The 22,996-nt window shown below is 39.8% G+C and overlaps 1 protein-coding gene across 2 annotated transcripts in view; it reads left to right on the forward strand.

Annotated features, from left to right (window-relative positions):
* The window catches only part of camkk1a (calcium/calmodulin-dependent protein kinase kinase 1, alpha a), a 93,610-nt gene that overhangs the window by 18,085 nt on the left and 52,529 nt on the right, over positions 1–22,996 (forward strand). For both annotated transcript variants that reach the window (XM_059351140.1, XM_059351141.1), the window contains exon 2: positions 16,600–17,054. In XM_059351140.1, the coding sequence (XP_059207123.1) occupies positions 16,722–17,054 (333 nt within the window). In that variant the 5' untranslated portion in view covers positions 16,600–16,721. The remainder of the gene's footprint in view (positions 1–16,599; positions 17,055–22,996) is intronic.

A 22,996-nucleotide genomic window follows, 5' to 3' on the forward strand; every position in this document is an offset into this window, starting at 1 on the left:
GCAGATTGATCACTGCTCATGGACCCCGTGTCCAGAGTGGAGCCTGGGGAGCCTGTTTTCTCAATCACATCACATTGATTGGCTATACGAGAATGGGTTTAACAGGTTTACGGATACATCGAGTTGAGTCTCGTACAGTGGCCTGTTAATCCTGTGGATTGAATTAAAGAGTTCCAGGGATTAGTCTGTGGCAGGTGAACACACAGGAAAGTGTTTCCTGCCCAGAGGACTCCAATTATGGTGTTTGCTTCTGTGTGTTTAAAGGGAGATTTTGTGGAGGTGGTTTTTGATGACAGACGTGAACTTCCTGTGCTGTCAGTTTTAATTGTTTATAATGTAGAGTCTTTGTGTGAGCCAGGACTTGGCCTGTATTTACTTTGGTATTTAGCACTTAAGCTGAAGTGAAGTGGCTGTTGATTTTTCACATGATATGCCCATTGTGTTCTTAAATACATTCACACTTAATGCACCCAAAACGTGACATAGCTGTGTTGTCCGATTGTGGAATTTAATGGCATTAGAGAACTAAATGTTTTTTGCTAGACATGCTTGCACATGTAGCATTAAATGACTAAATCTTCACCTTGGCTGCAGTTTATGTACAATATGTCATCAAAAAATCATCCAAATTAAGCAGTAAAATACATTGCTAGTGCATGCCCTCCAAAAAAGCACATATTAGGTGTGTTTCCACTGAGTGCTTTCTGAGTACTTTTTGCAAAGCGGCTGAGTGTTTTGGCTCCGCCCACTAGTTAGTTCCCCTCGGCCTTTGTTCCCATACAGGTACTTTGTAGCGGCTAACCAACAGAGTTCAAATGTGACAACAGACTGACGCAGCAAGCAGTGTTAGCGCAACTTAGCAACTTTGTCACTATATTTAGCCACTATTCAGACCCCTTTAGCGGCTCTTTTTCAAAAAAGCGACTAGCGACAAATCTAGCGACTTTCTCTGCTGTTATTGGAGACTTTTGGAGAGGTGTTACTCTTCTTAATGAGTAGCGCCGTCCCAAAGCACTCACAAGCGGGCCGCAGCGGTCTTTACCAGCTGCAGTCAGTAGGACAGGAGCCGTTAACCCCTCAGCGTCCAGTTTGCACCAGTCTGCAAATGCTAACTGGTGATCTTGGGCTGATCCTCTCCCCCAAGCCAGACCCATAGCGGCTCACTAGAGGGAAAAGTACCTGATGGAAACACTCCTAATGTGTTTCTGGACAGGAGTTTATTATTATTTCAAAACCATAAAAACAGTTTGTGATCTGACAGGACTATGGTAATATTGGCCAATATTTTGGGATTTCCAGTACAGCGAGTGGATTAGATTACAGATGACCAAGAATTCCTTTTCTGTGTGCCAGTCACCGTTTATAGTCCGATTAGTAACTTGAGATATTAGAAAAGAGTTGGAGTTGAGAGACGATGCCTACAACCATATTGTTTCACAAGTAGCAAGTTAAGCTAAGTTAGCTAAACTTATAGAAAGCATGGTCTTGGTCAGTTGATATCCAACGGGTTATGAGATTGCATTCCAACTCTCTTGTTCCCAACATGGACTGTTTACCTGCTGTCAACCAAAGCCCACTCAATCTGGATCTTAAAGGCCAACTCCAAGAAAGTTGGGATACTCGGTAAAACTTAAACACAAACAGAATCTGTTATGTTCAAAATGAGGGTACATATATATGTATCTATGTATTCTGTTTTTATTGTGTTTTCACAGCAAACACTCCTGGGGCTACAGAATGATATAAACACCTCAAATAAACTAAAAATAATGGACTTGTCCTTTAAGTTATCATCCAAACAAGGCTGTTCGAGTGACACAGATTAAGAAATAAATACTGTTCAGAGTTTTTTTTTTACCAGTTTTAATTACTAGATATGTTTGTTTTTGTAAAGGAGTAAAGGCCTCTGTGGATAACTCTGCTCCTGAATGTCTGGATATAAAGTTATCAGTGAAACAAGCTGAAACAAGCTGAGCAAGCATTATTGGCAGCTCAGCTCTCTGCCCCTCTGGGACGTCTTGTATCTGCTGAACAACATGAGAGAAACACTGATTTTTAATATAAAACTGGTTTTAGCTCTGGTTTTACTGGTTTTGATCACCTGGTTCATTTGTTTGGAGAAGAGGAGACCTCTGTGGATTATTCTGCTGAACGATGAACACTTAAAGAATCCTAACTGGTAGACGCTGACTGCAGGTGCTACGGGCCACAGAACCACACTGAAAGTAGGATTTTTGTTATTGTTGTGATTGAGAGACGAGCAGAAGGAAATTACATAATGTGCATTTATGTCTCAAAGGGCACTTTGTTTTTTCCTGTGAGTTGATCACTATTGTGCTCTGGGGGCATCGCTGACTCAGATGCAGATGAGACATTTTACATACTGGCGTGTCGGTTTGCATCTGTTGTTGCCTCTAAGAATAAGTTGTCTTTGACATGAAACATATTTATTCATAGTGGTGAGAGTTTCCCTTGATATCTGATTACTATGCTCTCTGACTATTTCCAGAGGCCCTTTAGATGATGTCCATAACTCTGCTCCATATGAATGAGGCTCACTCAGTCTAAGATGATGAGGCATAATCACTGCCAACTGTTTGCTACCACAACAGGATGGACATGGGGAAGAGCTAATTCTCATGTGCATGATTGTATGTAGGGGGGGATAAAATGTCTCCCTTAATCCTTTCCAAAAAACAAAGTCAAGTGAGCGTGTGTGAGTGTGGGAGGGAGAGGAGGGAGGGGGTTGAGTGGGCAGGTGTGCACAAAAGCCATGCAAATCCAAGCTGTTCCCTGGGCTCGCTATACCATCCAGCAGGAACAGCCAGTTCCTGCTAGGTTAGCAACCCCTCTCCTGCACGTTTTTCCCTCTGCCGTTAATGTGACCTGTCCTTTGTTTGACTTCGATGCAATGTGACAGAGGAAGGTGATCACCTGTGGGCTCAGAGAGAGAGAGAGAGAGAGAGAGAGGAGAGAGAGAGAGAGAGAGAGAGAGAGAGAGAGAGAGAGAGAGAGAGGAGAGAGAGAGAGAGGAGAGAGAGAGGAGAGGAGAGAGGAGAGAGAGAGGAGAGAGAGAGAGAGAGAGAGAGAGAGAGAGAGAGAGAGAGAGAGAGAGAGAGGAGAGAGAGGAGAGAGAGAGAGAAGCTGCATGGAGGAAAAACCTCTTTAGTCATTGAATTGTGTCTATTATCTGTAAAGCCCTGCAGTTAAATTGTCTTGTCTTTATTGGGAGTTGAACAAGGTGCTCACTGCCTTAAATAACATTAGTTTATATATTTTAATTAATGCTTAACTTCAGCCTGCCAACACTGTGAGTAGTGGATGGTTGAGTTGGATCGATTTCCAGTTTTGCCGATCTGGTCTGGTGTACTTGGCTTGATTTCATTCAATCTTGCTGAACCGCATTTGTCATTGAGACACATTCTGGCAAATTTAAAGCATCAGCAGCAGTGTTTTCCACCCATAGACTGGACTTTGGCAGGCTGCTCAGGTAGTCCGACGGCCGCCCAAAGTTTAGTTGGTGATTTCATCTGTCTGAGAGAATGACGCCATCCACGATCAACCTTAAGATCCTCCTTGTCCTGCTCTCTCTCTCTCTTCTAAAGTCATTGACTACAGAATCTGTGAATATCTCCTCTCTGCTCACACAAAATTGAATTCTGTGCGAAACACTGAGCAACCTGTGCCAGCGACATCACATCACTAAATCCAACTTTTATTGCGTTTTTTTGAGGTGATGAGATATGGCAGTTAGCATATTAGCGCCCTGGGGGTCTGTCCTGTCAACTCAATGAGGATTTTGAATGGGCTTTTGGTTAGATGCCTGAAATAAGGTCTGTGGTTAAGAGATGTTCACGTTAGTTACTTAAAGTGGTTGCTAACAAGTGGCTAACCAGTACAGTACAACTTACAATGATTGTTGGGAACATTAAACGTCATCACGCCAGACAGCTTGGAACTCTCTCAATCTCTAGTCCGCCTCAAAGCCTCTAGTCGTGTGTTTCAGTGCTCTTGCAAACTCTTGTACATTGTAAATGATGTTAATAAACACTTATTAGGCTACGGATTCGCTAGCTTGTCAAAACCACTAGTTAGCTGTCGGAGACTGTCTGAAGCTAACGGTAGCGACATAGCAGTCATGTGACTGTGGTGCAGTTGCCGATAGCATAATGTTAGCATTTTACTTCTGTTGGCTGCATTAACGCCTCAAACATAGAAAAAGTGGTTTTCATTTATGAAGATTATCCTGCTGAACAAAACGTGTAAGCATCAAAACCTGTGTTTGCCACAGAGCTTATTTTCTGCAATGAACCAAACTCCAATGCAAATATCCCATAGACGAATTCTCATGGACCCCATGGTGATGCTAAATTCTGGGTGGGCCCACAAAAATACCTCATTTCGTTTGGTTTCTATAACACTTCACTCTTCTGCTTCTTTTTCTGTGTATTGGCAAACCAGCATAGAGTCATCGCTCTTATAATGTTCCACTGTTGAACGGCTGCTGACTCAAATGCACCTGTTGGAAAGATATGGTACACCTGTCCCGTCCTGGTGCTTAATGTAAAACAGGTTGAAACATTTTCAAACTGCCCTAAACCTACTGGATGAGGCACACTAGATCCTTGTTAATCACGATAGTTACAAAGTCACTTTATTGTATATGCAGGTCGGTAACATGTACATAATTTGTACGGAAGGTCGCCCTGAGAAATCTACACTGTTCAAACAGACTCTCCTGCTTATACGGTGTATTTAGCAGATTTCATAGTGCAAATGTAATTAATTTGAAACAGTGGCCTTTAATTAGACACAATAATTCCTGAAATGTGTCCTTTGATTAGCTTTAAATGTTGCTTTAATGTCGGGAACAGTGGAGATCTGTATAACAATTGCAGTGCAGTTTGATGTTAAAGTCTACCATAGTGGTATTTCTTTTTATAAAACCATTTTTTAATCACCAAGATGCAAACAGCCCTCAGCAGTCTCGGGCAGAGCTTCAGCAGTGTGATGTATGCAGTCTAATGTTTATAATGTGGCCCTCTCTGTAGGAGGGGTCAAGGCTAAGATAAGACATAACCTATTTATGTCCTTTGATCAGCTGACATTTACGGAGTGTGCTTAGTTTACCTTGCCGTATTTTCAGGTCTGTGTGTAATGGTGATGCACTGTGCAGGTCAGCAGTCTTTCTGTTTCACATGTATTTCACAGAAACTTCAAACACACATTTTTCTGTCTCACAGAGACGAGACAGCGAAGCTCAATGCAAAAAATCAATGCATTAAACAATTCTTTCACGGGTTTAACAAAGGAGTTGTTTTTAAAAGCATGATCAGTATCCCTAAGCAGGTGTTTGCAGTAGTAACCATGACAACAATAGTCCCCTTATTTCAAGCATTACCAGGATATTTCCCTAAGCCTTTCCAAACTGAAACCATAGGGTCGTTTTGGGAAGAAGAGGCCTATGATGTCATCCCACGGAGAGGGGTGTGGGATTAGAAAATGCTTCTGTTTGTGGTTCTAAAGAGCATGGACAAATTCATTATGTTGTTTCATTTGGAACACTTGTTATTTTCTCAACTGATTAATTGTTGGGTCTGTGAAACATCAGAAAACAGGGGAAAAAGTGTCCATCATAACTTCCCAACTTGACATTTTAAAGCCTTAGGTGACATTATCTTATAGTTTCGTATATGTCAAAAACATTCCAGTTCACTATGCTGTAAGGAAAGTAAAAGCATCAAATGTGTCTCTGTAACCATCCAAACATTTGACACTTTTGCTTGAAAAGTGACCTGATCTAGTAATTGATTTTCAAAATAGTAGCAACGAATCCGCTATAATAAAGAGGTTGTGTACAATCTATACATCCACCCTAGTTTTATTGTTACACAGTTGATAAAGGTTATAAATGTCTCCACTTGTGTCTGGAGGAGTTCATGCAGCCGTGGACACTCTCCTTCAGTTCTGAAAGTATTTTTGCTTCAGTATACAATACAAAAACAGGTTTATGGCTATGTATATGTACACAGTGCCATGTATATGTTTTGCTCTGGCTCTATTCTGATTGACAGGTCATCATGGTAGCGAGCAGTCCATCACAAGCACCTAAAGCCTGTTTATTGTCTATTTTACTCCAAAGGAGTTCATCATACAGAAGAAAACTTGAAAGTAGTGATAGAGGACATTAAAAAAAAATCAAGTGAAAAGTAGGTTAATTTTCTCATGGACTTCTATACAATCAGATTTATTTTTGCAGCCAGCATTAAAAAGAACACAGTTTTAAGGTTCTTCCACATCGGCTTTACTTTGCAGACCCAGAGGCTACGTCCACTTCTTTTATACAAGCTATAATTTTGTACAATCCCTCTTCCAAAAAAGTTGGGACGCTGTGTAAGGCATTGATACACGTTGATATCATATGATCACATGACTCAGATCTCACACGCAACATCATCTGACAAAATGCATGCATTCCACTTTTTTAATGTGTTTGTGTTAAAAGCAGCAGTGGAAAAAGTATTCAGATCCTTTATTTAAGGAAAACTAGTAATTCCACACTGTGAAACTACTCCACTACAAGTAAAAGTACTGCATTCAAAACTTACTTAAGTAAAAATACAAAAGTATCAGCATCAAAATGTACTCAAAGTATCAAAAGTAAAAGTACTTGTTATGCAGAATTAACCCACTCAGATTGTTACATATATTCTAAATATATTTTAATTTGTATTGATTCATTTATGTAAGCAGTGTTTGAATTTTGGAAAGACAGGCTCATTTTAACTACTTAATATACTGTTATGAGGTTTAATTTAAAAACAAATGTGGAATCACTTTAATTGTATTATTTTTATTAATTTATTTTAGTTGTTCATGTTAAATCTTGACCCAAAAAGTAACTTAAGCTCACAGCTAAATGTAGTGGCATAAAAAGTACAATATTTGCCTTTGTGGAGTAGAAATATAAAGTTACATAAAATGGAAATACTCAAAAGTACAAGTACCTCAAAATTGTACTTAAGTACAGTACTTGAGTAAATATACTTAAGTACCTTCCACCACTTGTTAAAAGACATCATTGCAATGCTCATTGTCTTCTAATCACATGGTTGTAATCAGCAAACAATCAAAGTTGATCGCCTTTGATTCTGTTGAACAAGGAGGTGCACCTCACTTAAACTATCCAATTTCACAGCTGCAGATAAGTTGTGATGTGACAGAACACGGTGATGAAGAAATTCACTGCTGCCTCCCGTCAAAGGGAAAGAGCACCACATCCAGTCTTGCCCTCTGCTCTTAACATCTCTCTATACTGCAGTTACAAAGATAAACACAGTATTTTTCGGAACATAAATCACTGCAGGTCTGCAAGGTCAGACTCCTCTATTGGCTAAACTAGTAGGCTGTAAGGCTCTCTGTTAAATATCCTCTGGAGCTGCTGCGTCGGCTTCTCTGTCAAGGACCCCTGAGGAGGTAAAAAAATTAATAAATAATACCTAGAAACCACTATAAACGAGCAAGTTGAGGAACGATTTCCTCTGGGTCCATTAGTGAGGCTGGTTCCAGGTCTCTTTGTCTTTCCCGCCAGCAAATCCAGAACTTCATTTTGTTTTTGGCCTAGATGTGTGTGTTTGCTGTGTGCACACAACAACATGATGACGGAGACAAATAAAAGCCAGGTTAAGGGTGAAAGTGGTCTACTAATGGAGCCAAATGGAATCATTTGTTCACCCTCCGCAGCCCACTCTCTCCTCTCACTGTAATTGGCTGTGCTGAAGCTTCTCCATCTATTAGTTGAAAGATGGCAGCTATTGAAAACACTTCATATTCAGATGTGGTTTTCAAGGTTCTCTCTAGTTAAATGAATCCATTCTTTTTACCTTGAAGCTTGAAATATTGATGTTGCCACACTTTCCCCTTTTGTTTCTTTGTGTAATTCCGTTTTGTTCACATTATGATAATAAACACGTGTGCTCCATCAAGATACACAAAAGTCTTTATTATAGAGGCCACATGAAGTGGAGCAACATGTATGGAGCCAATGCTGATTTTCAACGTTGATTTTCAACGTTTTCAACGTGTTGCTGGGGAGGCAATATTCAATACATCTATTTGTCAGTGTGTTTACATGCAGTTTAATCGAGCTATGCTTAAATCGATGTTGGCGTCTAATCTGACTTCTGTCCTTGTCCCAGTTTACAGTCTGCAACTGAGAAAATCGAATAACTGACGGGAACGCGTCGTCCTCCTCTACACTAGGTGGCGATATGCGTGGTTTTAGTGGGTTGATACAACCACCTTTCCTGTTGACATATTAAATCATAATAAACAAGTGGAGAGAGGCAGGCTCCAGCATTTTCGAACAACAAGAACAACAAAATGGATCATGATTTTGAGGGGCAGACGAGAACACCGGGTGCTGTTGGAGGGCTACAACAGAAGCCTGTCTTCGGTTCGACACTTTGTGCCGTCGCTACTGATCGGCTACTCCGTCCCGCTACTGCGACTGTCTTTCTTGGATGTTTTTGTTCCGGGGTCATACACCAGCGCAGATGGAGCATGTGCACATGCGTTGTCTTGTCATACATGCCGGTGAAAGTCGGATTTTAATCGCATTATCTGGGTGTCTCAATCGGAGTTGGAGAACTCCGACATTAGTCGGACTAACACGTTTACATGCACTTCAGTTGTCCAGTTATAATCGGATTAAGGCAATAATTCGTTTGTTTCAAGTGTCATATAAACATACTGAGCGATACAGATTCACAGCTGAGGGAATATTTTATATATGCAAACTTGTTGAGCTGTAACTTAATGTTCATGGTGCAAATGTAATTCATTTGAAACAGTGGCCTTTAATCAGACACAATAATTCCTGAAATGTGTCCTTTAATTAGCTTCAAATGTTTCAAAGTTGGGAACAGTGGAGATGTGTATAACCACTGCAGCACAGTTTGATGTTGAAGTCTACCATAATGGGCTTTCTCTTTATAAAAAACATTTTTTAACCCTCAGCAGTCTCAGCCAGAGCTTCATCAGTGTGATGTATGCAGTCTAATGTTTATAATGTGGCCCTCTCTGTAGGAGGGGTCAAGGCTAAGATAAGACATAACCTATTTCAGTCTTTTTGATCAGCTGACATTTACGGAGTGTGCTTAGATTACCATGACAGTATTTTTCAGGTCTGTGTGTAAAGGTGATGGTGTGCAGGTCAGCAGTCTTTCTGTTCCACATGCATTTCACAGAAACTTCAAACACACATATTTAATGTCTAACAGAGACGAGATGGTGAAGCTCAATGCAAAAAATCTTAACACGGGAGACCACTGATCAGTATCCCTAACCTGGTGTTTGCTGTAGTAACCATGACAACAGTAGTTCCCTTATTTCAAGCATTACCAGGATATTTCCCGAAGCCTTTCCAAACTGAAAACATTCTTCTTCTGAAAACTTCTTAAAACATTTCTATTTTTCAACAGTTTTGGAAAGCAGTGACAGATGATGTCATCCCATGGAGAGGGGCGTCGGATTAGAAAATGCTTCTGTTAGTGGTTCTAAAGAGCATGGACAAATTAATTATGTTGTTTTATTTGGAACACTTGGGTCTGTGAAACATCAGAAAACATGGGAAAATGTCCATCATAACTTCCCTACTTGACATTTTCAAACCTTAGGTGTGACCTGTGCAGGTCAGCAGTCTTTCTGTGCATTTCACAGAAACTTCAAACACACATTTTTCTGTCTCACAGAGTCGAGACAGTGAAGCTCAATGCAAATATCAATGCATTAAACAGATCTTTCATGTTTCAGTTTAACACAGGAGTTGTTTTTTAAAAGCATGATCAGTATCCCTAACCAGGTGTTTGCTGTAGTAGCCATGGCAACGACAGCCATGTAATTACAGTATTGCAAACTATATAATTGTGTTTTGCCATGGTAACTTTCTGTTCTTGCTCTTATTGAACAGCTACCAATATGTTGGTAGTGTTCTCTGGACGTTTGGCCGTGCTGATTCTGAAAGAAGACTTCTATAAAGTCACAGGTAGCATGACTTAATAGTTTGCTGTATTAGCCATGTTATTATAAAAGGTATTTCCATGTATACTTTTTAAAAAAATATTTAGACATAACTGGAAGGAGTCCTGATCAATCATCTGTATGTGACCAGTTAGAAATGAGAACATGAGCCATGTGGGGTTCCCTCAGCCCTATGTTCCTTTAGCCCTATGTTCCCTCATCCCTATGTTCCTTTAGCCCTATGTTCCTTTAGCCCTATGTTCCCTCAGCCCTATTTTCCCTCATCCCTATGTTCCCTCATACCCATGTTCCCTCATCCCTATGTTCCCTCAGCTCTATTTTCCCTCATCCCTATGTTCCCTCATCCCTGTGTTCCCTCATCCCCATGTTCCCTCATCCCTATGTTCCCTCAGGCCTATGTTCCCTCAGGCCTATGTTCCCTCAGGCCTATGTTCCCTCAGCCCTACGTTCCTTCAGCCCTATGTTCCCTCATCCCTATGTTCCCTCATCCCTATGTTCCCTCATCCCCATTTTCCCTCATCCCCATGTTCCCTCATCCCTATGTTCCCTCATCCCTATGTTCCCTCAGGCCTATGTTCCCTCAGGCCTATGTTCCCTCAGCCCTACGTTCCTTCAGCCCTATGTTCCCTCATCCCTATGTTCCCTCAGCCCTATGTTCCCTCATCCCTATGTTCCCTCAGCCCTATGTTCCTTTAGCCCTATGTTCCCTTATCCCTATGTTCCCTCAGCCCTATGTTCCCTCAGCCCTATGTTCCTTTAGCCCTATGTTCCCTTATCCCTATGTTCCCTCAGCCCTATGTTCCCTCAGCCCTATGTTCCTTTAGCCCTATGTTCCCTTATCCCTATGTTCCCTCAGCCCTATGTTCCTTTAGCCCTATGTTCCCTCATCCCTGTGTTCCCTCAGCCCTATGTTCCTTCAGCCCTATGTTCCCTCAGCCCTATGTTCCCTCAGCCCTATGTTCCCTCAGCCCTATGTTCCTTTAGCCCTATGTTCCCTTATCCCTATGTTCCCTCAGCCCTATGTTCCCTTATCCCTATGTTCCCTCAGCCCTATGTTCCCTCAGCCCTATGTTCCTTTAGCCCTATGTTCCCTTATCCCTATGTTCCCTCAGCCCTATGTTCCCTCAGCCCTATGTTCCTTTAGCCCTATGTTCCCTCATCCCCATGTTCCCTCATCCCCATGTTCCCTCATCCCCATGTTCCCTCAGCCCTATGTTCCTTTAGCCCTATGTTCCCTTATCCCTATGTTCCTTCGGCCCTATGTTCCCTCAGCCCTATGTTCCCTCAGCCCTATGTTCCTTTAGCCCTATGTTCCCTCATCCCTGTGTTCCCTCAGCTCTATGTTCCCTCATCCCTATGTTCCCTCATCCCTATGTTCCCTCAGCCCTATGTTCCCTCAGCCCTATGTTCCCTCATCCCTGTGTTAAATTAGGGGCGTTTTGGCGAGTGAGACCCGCCTCATGGGGCTTCGGGCTTTGTTGAGCCAGCTAACGAAGCCTCTGTAAAATAGGATGTCACAAATAATAACTAAACCTGGAAAAACCAGGTGCTTGACTTTCTTGGTGATAGATATCTGAGGTGGCAATATAATATCAATTCATGACCACCAAGTATCGCTATTTCCCTCAGGATATTTCTTGAATTTCCCTCCGGATAAATAGAGTATCTATCTATCATTTAGTGCCAGCAGGCCGTCAGTATTTTCTGACGTTTTTTGTTTTTTCTTTGGAGGCCGTAGCGGGCTCACTCTTAGTAATGTACTGGAGATACTGGTATCATGTGAAACTAGAAGATCTAAGGAATCTATAGGCACCATGACAGGATATCATGTTGGAAAGTTGTTGAAAATATGCTGCAAAGTAAGGCCATTTTTTGATGAGCAATGAAGCTTAAAGTTAAGGAAAGTTTGATAGAATGCTGCAGTTGTTGTCGTCCATACATGTTTGATATCAGTTCAGTTCAGTTTGACTGAATACTTTGTTGGTCCGTCTGTGTGTTTGACTCTCATTGTGGAGAAATAAAAAGATTGAAGTGAGATGAATAGACTGAGAATTTTCTCTTAATTGACAAAACAATTCTTGATAGAATTTGATTTTGTGGACACAAAATGCAGGTAAAAAGTTAAATCACAATATATTGTATCGCAATACTCACCATATCGCAAAATGCTTAAAATCGCAATAATATCGTGACATGACTCAAGTATTGGGATAAAATCATATCTTGTCGCCTCTGCTCATTCACATCTTTAATAGATATTGAAGCTGGAATGAAATCCCCATAACTTCTCCTCCTCAACTCCAAATATATACGCAGTTACGAAAAGAACTAGAGGTGAAATTCACCGAAATGTGTAAAAACTTCGGAAGACATTTACCAGTTTAATCCTGCATGAACTCTGTCGTATTCTAACAGTGTGGCAGTCACGATATGTCATCTCAAACATTTAACAAGATGGAGAGTTGCAGTGAAAAATACTGACCCTAATTAAAATTATCTTCTGTAATAAAACTGTGTGCCTACCTGCTTCTGTAAACAAATACAAGTATGAAATTAATAACCAGACCACTGCTTCTTCTCCACCTCCCACTCCTACCAGGATATTGCTCACACATGCAGCAGGCTGAGCGATGCCGCAGTGGAGAGCGACCCGTTTCAAGAGACGGATAATCACCGGTTGCGATAAGAATTAGCAAAACATGACAGTTCCTTTTTGTTTTTGCTCAAATGAGTCAGGAGTGAAACAATGCATTCCCCCTCACTGCTGACAGTTAAAAGGGTTTTTTTCTCCTGCAATCGCAATTTACATAGATTAAATAACAGCCATCTGAAATATGTAAGTGATGGGAAAATGATGAGTGTGTGTGTGTGTGTGTGTGTGTGTGTGGCTGATAACCAGTTTGCCTCTTGACACACTGGGCTTAATATATGACATTCATGACAAGCCATTATACTTGTATGAATGGATTATTTTATTTCAGCTATGAATGAAGCAGACCAATTTTATCATCTTATTGGTAATAATGTTTCCCGTTCAGTTTGTTGAGTTCTTCATATCAGTGTTTATAAATGATGAATTTTGTGGGTTAATATAACAAGCCCGCTACAAGCCTGTATCCAAAAAATACTACCACTGTTACTACTACTACTACTACTGTGTAGGGATGGGCGTATGGAAGAAACCTGCCAACTTGATTATCTATAACGTTAAAGATCAATTAATTGATCAATCGCTCTATGCATACATGGTCAAAATAAAATATATATATACACAGGACTATGCAAAAGCCTGTTTTGATAAAGGACGCTTTTATTTTGAAAGGATGAAAAGAGACTTGATCCTGTCGATCGTAAAACTAACTCTGAGATTAAACTGTAAAGATAACATCAAGGAGTTCAATGTTTTAGCCCCCGAAGAGGCATGAGGTCAGTTTTCATAGTGATTTTCATATTTAAATGTTTTGTGTTTAAATAAGTTTTGGATAAAATTAAACCTAGTAATTCATGCTAGCAAGATTTGATACAGTCAGCTAGTTTTGCTCAAATTAATACCCTTGTATTTCTGTGTGTTTTATAATTGTTATTGCAACTTTCAGTTTGTAAACTGTAGCTTTATCCAACTTAATTCTCAGCTCATTGACTGAATGCTCAGTTCAGTGATTCTGATCAGTATAAAATTATTCATCTCTTTTTATCAGAGATAAAATTTAAATAAAAAAATACACAGATCGATTAAAAATTCCATTTGATCGACCAAATTCTTAACAACCATTATTCGATCATCCATTAACTATTCCCATCCCTAGTTTAAACAGTAAATTAACTAAATACCAGAAGTGAAGAAGTTACAAGGGTGAAGTGAAAGACAGAAGTTACTTAAAATGTAATTTCTCCTGTGTGAAAGTCTGCTGTTTTTTCGTATTTACTACTGAAAGATGGCGGCGGAGCACAGTTGAAAACGTAAATGTAAGTCGTATTTTGCTGCCTGTACAAACGCCTTACATTGTTTATTGAGGGGAGACCAGTCTGGATGATGGAAAGTTAGAGCCCAGTGAGCATCTTTAACCCAGTGAAATAGGATATTTGAGCAGCGTACAGTAACAAGAGCGATTTAAATAATATCTTTAACATTTGATTGGACTGCTAAAACCTAGGTGGGCTCAGAGCTTAGCATGATATGGACACAGAGGGCTGTTGGCTCTCCACATCGTCCTCATCTGTTATTAGATCAGGAGGAGGACGAGAGAGAGGTAAATGGAAAGATTTGTGGACTTTCAGCTGCTTCACTTCAACATGAACAGCGCTGGAGCTCCCTGCTATTGTAACAGTCCCCATGAACTGCTCACACTGCAGTGACACAGACGTCAGCCACAGTATTTTGGAATAAAAACTCCATGAAGTTGTTTTTTGCCTGCAGTGAAGTGCAGTTTTATATGAGCAGTGTGGCTACAGGCACCAAAAATCTCATTTCATTGTACGAGGAGACAGACATTGTCATCTCCAGAGCCATGGTAGCATGACAAAACTGTGATACATTGCAGCCATGACTGTGCAAATGGCTGAATGAGTGTGACCCACCTGGACAAAGTGGAACACTGTGTTATTTTTGAATGTGAAGCTCTACCTTCCTGACACACTTCAGGAATAGCAGAACATGGCCCATTTACTGACCACTTCTTTGGCAGAAGAAAACAACCGCCACACTTCCTCTTGATTCCCGTTGTTACAGTAATGGATACTCTTTGATTGCCCGTTCTTTCCTCTGGACGGCCGGGCATAGGCCCGCTTTGCATATCTGTGTTCTTCCATCTGCAGAACAAAGAACCTGAACAGATATAGTGGAGAGCTTTGATATTGCCTGTCTGTTACAGTCTGCAGCTGACTTGATTTTCATTACCAGATGAAAGGGAAAACGCTCAATAAACCTTATTTAAATGTCTGTGCATATGTACACACATACTGTGCACACACACACAATACCTTCAGTCCTTTTCATGTCCACCCACAAGCATTTCATAGGCAGACAGGGAGCCATGAGCAAATGCACAAGGCATAATTAGCTTTGCAGCGTTTGGGCTGGGTTTTATCAGTGGGACATTTATTTCAATTTATGAGCGCATGTCTGCTGTAAGTAACTTGACCCACCAGACCACCCACACGGAGAGAGATGGCTTTCTGTTTTTGTTTTTTCCCCCCAACTGCTTAATTAAACTTAAGTCTCACAGGTGCTCTCACTGCTAAATGTGGCCAACCAAACATCTGTGAAAGGTTTTAATTTACATGTAATTAAAAATGCAATTGTTTTTTTTTAATTTGTGTTGGCGATATGGACAAAAATCTAAGTTAACCATACAAATCAATATGATATTATAAAGTGACAGTATTTTACAGGTAACAATAAGCTTTTAGACTCCAGGCAGTTCGGGAAAAGATAACTAATTGTAAAATGATGAGTGGGTTAAGGCAAATTTTATTTAGCTAAAAACAATCAAATTAACTCACTCGAAGGAGCAGTGTGTAGGAGTCAGGAGCATCTATTGGCAGAAATGGAATAAAATAAGTGTATAATCGCCTGTATTATGTTTTTATTCCCTTGAAATGAGGCCTTTGTATCAACTAGGGAGCAGTTAATTTGCAATAAAGTCCACCATATTGCAATATGGTGACATTGAACCATACTAACTTGATTAATGACCAGTTCCCATAAGCTAATAAGATAAGTTAATGACAGTCATATCCCGTGGCTATTCCATGGATATTTTTTCCTAATGGTTTGTGTCCAAGTCACGTGACTTTTAAGGTCTCGGCGGTCAGAACAAAAAACATGGCGGTCAGTTCTCTCATTTTTAGTGAAAAAATCAATATTTTGACTTAGTTTCTGCATAAAAATGGATTTTGATCGCATTTCTAGCGATAAATATATGTTTTATTTTCTAAATATTCACTCAGTGAATGTACATAATCACTTTGTATGTTGGAATAGCCACGGGATATGACTGTCATTAACTTGCATTGTAGCGAAATCCGTGTCAGTTTCACGGAAATTTGGGTGGTTCCATGGCTATTCCACGGATTCCTGTGAGACCATGTTGAAATATTAGCATGTTGACATTAGCATTTAGCTAAAAGCCAGTATACAGTCATGGAAAAAAATATTAGACCAACCTGGTTTTCTTCAATTTCTTTTCATTTTAACGCCTGGTACTTTTAAAGGTACATTTGTTTGGACAAATATAATGATAACAAAAAAATAGCTCATAAGAGTTTAATTTAAGAGCTGATATCTAGACATTTTTCATGGTTTTCTTGATAATGATTTTGGTTATTATCTAACCATTAACCATAGTGCTCTCACTGGATATCAACAACTCAAGTGTATATTTTGGGACAAAATAGGAGCAGTGGTTTTTTGTTTTTAGATTACAAGCCGTCAGTCCGATGGGATTTGTGTCCAATGGGAAAATTCTTCGGACTTTTGGGCTGTTTAATAACAGATATTCTGACGGTGAAATGTTGGGGCTGAGCTCACAGCCTCTCTCTCTCTCTCTCTCTCTCCAGCTCTGGTGGGTCGCTGGACGTTGTGAGCGGAGGGCGGGCCCAGGTCACGTTGATGCTGCTGGGCGCTCCCCAGTACTCTCCCCGCCACCTGCTCCTGCGTCGCTCCCACCTCCCAGCCCGCCATGGCTATGAGCAGTGACCCCGGCTGTGAGAGGCTGGACCCTGACTCTGACAAACAGGCCAGCAGTCTCACAGATGTCATGGCTGCCATGACGACAGAAGAACCAGACGGCTCTGCCACCAACGGCGTGAAGAACGGCGGCGCTCAGCAGGGCGGGGCTCAGGCCAAGAGGACCCACGCGATGCGGCCTCACCTCACCGGGAGGAAGTTTTCGCTGCAGGAGAGGGGCACCTACCGGTCCTCAGGGCCTGGAGGAGGATACACAAACACGTCCCCCCGAGTGGCTCGCAGGCCCACCGTGGAGTCCAAACGTGTCTCCATATCAGACGCTCAGGTGAGGAAGTGATTTTTTTCATATTTATTAGCCTTTAGATTATTTTTTTTAAAAAGGCTGTATCAGCATCATCATTATGTTTGTGATAAATACAGTTACATCTAAAAAAAAATAGAATATCATGAAAAAGTTCAATATTTTTTGTCAATTATTTCAGAAAGTGAAACTCGTATATTATATTGATTCACTACACATAGAGTGAAAAGTTTCAAGCCTGTATTTATTGTAATTTTGATGATTTTGGCTTACAGATAATGAAAACACAAAACTCAGTGTCTCAGAAAATTAGAATATTTCATAAGATCAATAAAAAAAAGGATATTTTAAACACAAATGTCATGCTTCTGAAAAGTCTGTTCATTTGTATACATCAGTACTTGGTTGGGCTCCTTTTGCATGAATTACTGCATTAATACTTGGTGGCATGGAGGAGATCAGCCTACAGCACCATGTTGCTTTTATAGCAGCCTTCAGCTCATCTGGTGTCTCTCCTTTCTTGACAACAGCCCATAGACTCCTATGGGGTTGAGGTCAGCCCAGTTTGCTGGCCAGTCCAGCCCAGTAACACCTGCTGGGAAATGAAAGCAGCATCTCCAAAGAGCTTGTGGAAGCATGAAGACTCTAAAATGTCCTGCTAGATGGCTGCTATGTTGACTGTGGACTTCAGAAAACACAGTGGACCAACAGCAGCAGAGGACATGGCCCCAAACCACCACTGACCCAGGACCAGCATATTCAACTTCTTCACAATATTCTAATTTTCTGAGACACTGAGTTTTGATTATCTCTAAGCACGAATCATCAAAATTACAAGAAAAACAGGCTTGAAATATTCAACTCTATTTCTAATGAATCTAAATAATGTATGAGTTTCACTTTCTGAAATTATTGACAAAAAATATTGAACTTTTTCATGATATTCAAATTTTTTGAGATGTACCTGTAAATATCAGAAGAAGTCTAATCAAAAAGCAGAAGAGCTTTAATCTTTCACCTAAAACACAGATAACACTGATCTGCACTCCTGATTTGGCCATTTACTGACATGGCTTGCTGCGAGAGGTTGTGACAGGTGGTACCATAGCAGGGAGTGGAACAAACTGATAGAAAGAAGCTCCATTGTGCTTATGGGAGCAGCTGTCATTACTAGATAGTGGTACTGTACAGCTCAATATCTCTGAATTATCACCACAGGAAGAAGAGCAGAAGGCCATTATGTCAGCTGTTTTATGTTAATGCATCGTTATGCAAGTTTCTGTCACGGATCTGCTTCCTATATAATGCATGAACAAGTGAGCATTTAGTTCTGATGCTGGCTTTGAGAAGAGCATCTTTGACAGAAAGACATTCTGGTGGTTGGACTGGTTAAATATATTCAGGCAAGGAGTATTTATTCAGGCAATTCTCCCACTTCTAGGGCTAAAAATTAACTCATTGATGTCTGTTTTATCTTGTGGCAAAGTTTTAGATTTCAATTTTGCTTTATTTCAGGGAAATAATTATATAAAAATTGCAGTAACTACAATATCCAACTCAAAACCAAGCAGTAATTGCACTTACCGTGGTCTGATTTGGATATATTTACACATTTAAACATTAAACAAAAGCAGTGTAGCCTTCTATTTCTTCATTGTGTTGAATAGTGAAGACAAGAATAGTAGAAATTATACATTTATCTGATAGGGAAATTATTATCTACATAGTGATCAAGTGAAAAAAATGAGATAAAATTCTATTAAGACTAAAATATAACATTTCTCTAATATTAGTTAAGTTGTTAAACACTTTTAAATACACTTTTAACAAAGTTAATTTGGAACTGTTTATTCACTGAAAACAAAATATAAAAGCTGAAAGAAGACAACAACATTGTAGTTACTGCACTCATTTTTCATAACTATTAGAATCTTTTACAGCAAAACTACATTTTTGGGGTCAAAGGTCAAATAAATCATCATGATTTTGAGCATAAAAAATACATCATCAATACATGTAGAAATAAGTGTCATATCACTTACCTACCTATAACCAGTTTGGCTGGCCAGTTAAAATACATTAAAGAAAAAAAAAAGAAAAAAAAACTAAAACTAAAGCAGTTTTTCTCAGTTTTACCCTTTGCATAGTTACTGCAGTTAGGCTTTGTAGGATATCAGATATCATCTTCTTGCTGGCTGTTATTCTGGAAGCTTTGCATACCTGTTGCATGTCTGATCATTCTTCCCGTAAAGCAGATTTAAAGGTGTTAAACCTCTGTAATCACCTACTTCATCACCTGCTTTCCAGAGTTGCAGGGAATCAAAGAGTGATAGACTCACCACATCAACCATGTAGGTGCACTGGATGCCTAAAAAAGCCGAAACTAATTGGTTTCAAACCATCTTGCCAAAGAGCTGCTGTTGAAAATAAGCCAGCTGGCTAACACTGACACACATTTATAAAAATACCAGTTAATAAATAAATTAAATAAAGTTTGACACATTAACTGTGGATACATTTTGGCAGTGTATTATCAAGACCCTTTTTAACAACTACAATTAAAGCTACTGGGCCCTGTACGGCAAAGCAAGTTCAACATAGCCAGGGTGTTATTTCATTATCTGGCTTCACCTATGGTCCTGACAGTCCTGCAACACTTATTATCAACTCGTTAAGTCAACCAAGGGATTTCTGATGTAGTTATTAGAACGTTCACATGAAAGGATCCGTGTTTGCAGCATATGACAGACACAGAGAAGTCTACTGTCTTTCACAGAAGAAGAGCTTTGATATGAGGCTAATTTAAGTTTAACACAAGCGAAACAGTTGGCAAAAATCCCAGACTTTGTGACTGCATAAACGAAATAAATTTTGCAAAAACTTGAACTAACATCCACATCTAGACGAGGTGGGCAGAAGAACTTGTAAAAGACAGGAAGAAGTCATTAAAAGAGCTCAAAACATCACTGTATGGTAATTAAAGTAAGTATCTGGGAGCATTATCTAGTGTGCACACTCAATTTTTCCATCTTTTATCATGCCCCATAGGCCACCAGTAGATCTGACTGTAATTACATTAATGTGTCTAATTAAATTAATATGTTGCCTTGATGTATTGTTTTGGCGTGTGTCACTTGGGAGCCAATAAAAAAATATATGTATAAAAACATAATTGTGCATAAGTGTACAACTTGTACAAGGCTTTAGTGCTTCAATGAGTCTCTGCTGCAGGACGATTTTGGTGTAAAATAAAATGGTTTTGACGTGCAGACAGTCTGCAGGACTCTAAGTGCCAGAAGAAACATACGGTTCAAGATGACACAGAGAGGTCAATGCCTCCAAGCTGAATCTATATTATTCATTTTTTTAAGAGAGTTGAGTGTTGATGGTGCTTTTCCGTGTTGATCTTAACATAACCTGCTCCGGAGCAAGTCAGCTGTTGAGAATACGTTATCATGGACAGAATGCCATGCTTCTTTAAAAAATAATGTTCCATTGCTGTGGTCAATAAACGGTTATCTTTAGGCACAAAACCACTTGGCTAGAAAGATCACTTGTTCATACTATTGAGCTGTCCGACCAACGGGACGTCAAAAAGTTGCATAGAACCCAAGAAATAGTCCTGTACATGACCCTGCATCATCCCGTTAGACCACAAAGTATCCTTTTCCATTTGGGTTTTTGTATGGAACGAAGTGTTAATTAGCAAGCTTTAGAGTTGCCGATTGGTTTTGTTGACTTTGGACAGAACCATACCAGCTTAAATGCTAAACTAAGTTAACCTGGAGTTGGCGGTAGATTCATATTTTGCGTGCACATATAAGAAAAGTTTAGATCCTTGCATTCTCAGCAAACAGGTGAGATTTAGGCATATTTATACTGAACTATTGCTTTAAGGCCTAGTCCACATGTACTCTGTACTCGTCCTAAAACTGTACCTTTGGAGACATCTGTAGAATAATAATGATGAGTATCAGTATTTCTATTACACGAGAAACATGCAGCTAAAAGGATTACTTTGTGCTAAAAAACAAAGAGTATCCTGTGGCTGCGGGTGACTGCTGAATCTCCATTTTCCTCTGACTTTTTCCAATTCGGAGTGAACATTAAATATTCATGACATCTGCCAGGATGTGGAACCCCTCTGAATTTAACAGACTGCTGCCACAGACTCGCAGACCTGTCATTGTGTCCTTTCCTATCTGAAAATGGAGTTGCAGCTCTTGCACTGAACCATAAAAGGGACTCATGTTGCTTGTATTTCCCTGCTCTCCCTGGATCTACAGTATGACACAGCACACAGAGAGGAGCTTTTCCTGCATGCACAAACATCAGTTATGGCTGACATTCTGTTGTTCTTTCACTGTTTCTTAATATAACAGCAGTTTCCACAGTGAGGAAATGTAGAAGAATTATTCACATATGCATGTTTTCATAATGGGTGTCAGTTTCCATCTACCCAGCCTCATTATAGTCATCCTCCCTGGCAATTTGGGAAGTCCCATACTAATCCACGTGAGGTAATACTGTGTATATATAGATTATATAATGATTTAACTGAAGCACAGAAGCTTCTGTCTCCTTTTGTTTTCTGTTTGTTGCAGGAACATCTTCTTTGGGTTCCCACTCTGACTTTCTCATGGGATTTGTTATTGTCTTTCACTCTGTTGTGTACACATAAATGTAATGTGTATAATTTTCTCCGCTTTCTGGAAGTGGGATGAATTTTAATTTATCCAGAAAATTCTGAGAAAAACTGACCCAAAACACAGGGCAAAATGTTTACTTGCAAAACAGGATATCGAGTCAAGTGTATTTATAAAGCCATTAATCACAAAGATCTACAGCACCCACTGAATGAAATAATAACTGAAAATGATGAACAACATGAAAAACACCCATTTGTTTGTGAACTACTGTTTTGAAGCTTCGAGTTTGGCATTTTGCCTGTCGTCGTCTTGATTTTTTATTTTGGAGCCAAGAGTGACCATATTTGGCAAGAGGGTGAAGCTAAGTTATCAGCTAGTGATAGCTAGGTTGGGAATGTGCATCCATAATTCATGTTAACTGATATTTTCTCTGTCCTGACACGTGGAATGAGCTCCCCACCGACATCAGGACCTCAGACAGCTTATACATCTTTCACCGCAGGCTGAAGACCTACCTCTTCCAACAATACCTCGGTTAAGTCATGGTCGCTAATAAAAAAAACGAAAAAGAAAAAAAAGAAAGCTCTTCTTCTTTAGCTCTTCTTCTTTAGCACATTGCGTTACACTTATATAACACTCCTGTAGTGATTACAGTTGGCGCATAAAAGTTATGTTACTTACTTGATTCCTGTGGTCTAAGGCTAGTACCTTCAGGTTGAATGCACTTATTGTAAGTTGCTTTGGACAAAGGCGTCAGCTGAATAACATGTAATGTAATGTAATATTAATTGAGTTGCTAATTTTTGATCGCGTAAAACAGGCTTAAAACTAAATGAACTCCCCAGAAAAAGTTGACTCCTTAGTGTCTTTTAGTACAACCAAATGCTGAAAAAGACAAAAAATGATGATTAACTTTAATGAACTGAAAACACACTCTGAAAGAGTCAAAGTTGTTCACCCCAGACCTGAAGCAAATTTTCACCTTGCCTTACTTGTGCGAGTTTGACAACGCACTAGCAGATTAAAACTTTGACGAAATAAGTACAACATGATGCAGAAGTGTAAAAGGTTTGAATTCATACTTTGTCAGGTCTTTTTGTGAGACAGACAAGCACAACAAATGATTACTTGTGTATTTGCATTGACTTTGTATTTATAATAATAATAATAATAATAATAATAAACTTTATTTATAGAGCACTTTTCAAAACAAAACGTTACAAAGTGCTGAACAGCAAGTAAAACAAGCGTACAAGACAGAAACAAGCACATACCAAAAAAAAGTAATGTAATTTGTGTGTCGTCAGCATAACAGTG

The sequence above is a fragment of the Centropristis striata genome, chromosome 15 (assembly GCF_030273125.1).
Source record: "Centropristis striata isolate RG_2023a ecotype Rhode Island chromosome 15, C.striata_1.0, whole genome shotgun sequence".
Classification (NCBI taxonomy): Eukaryota; Metazoa; Chordata; class Actinopteri; order Perciformes; family Serranidae; genus Centropristis; species Centropristis striata.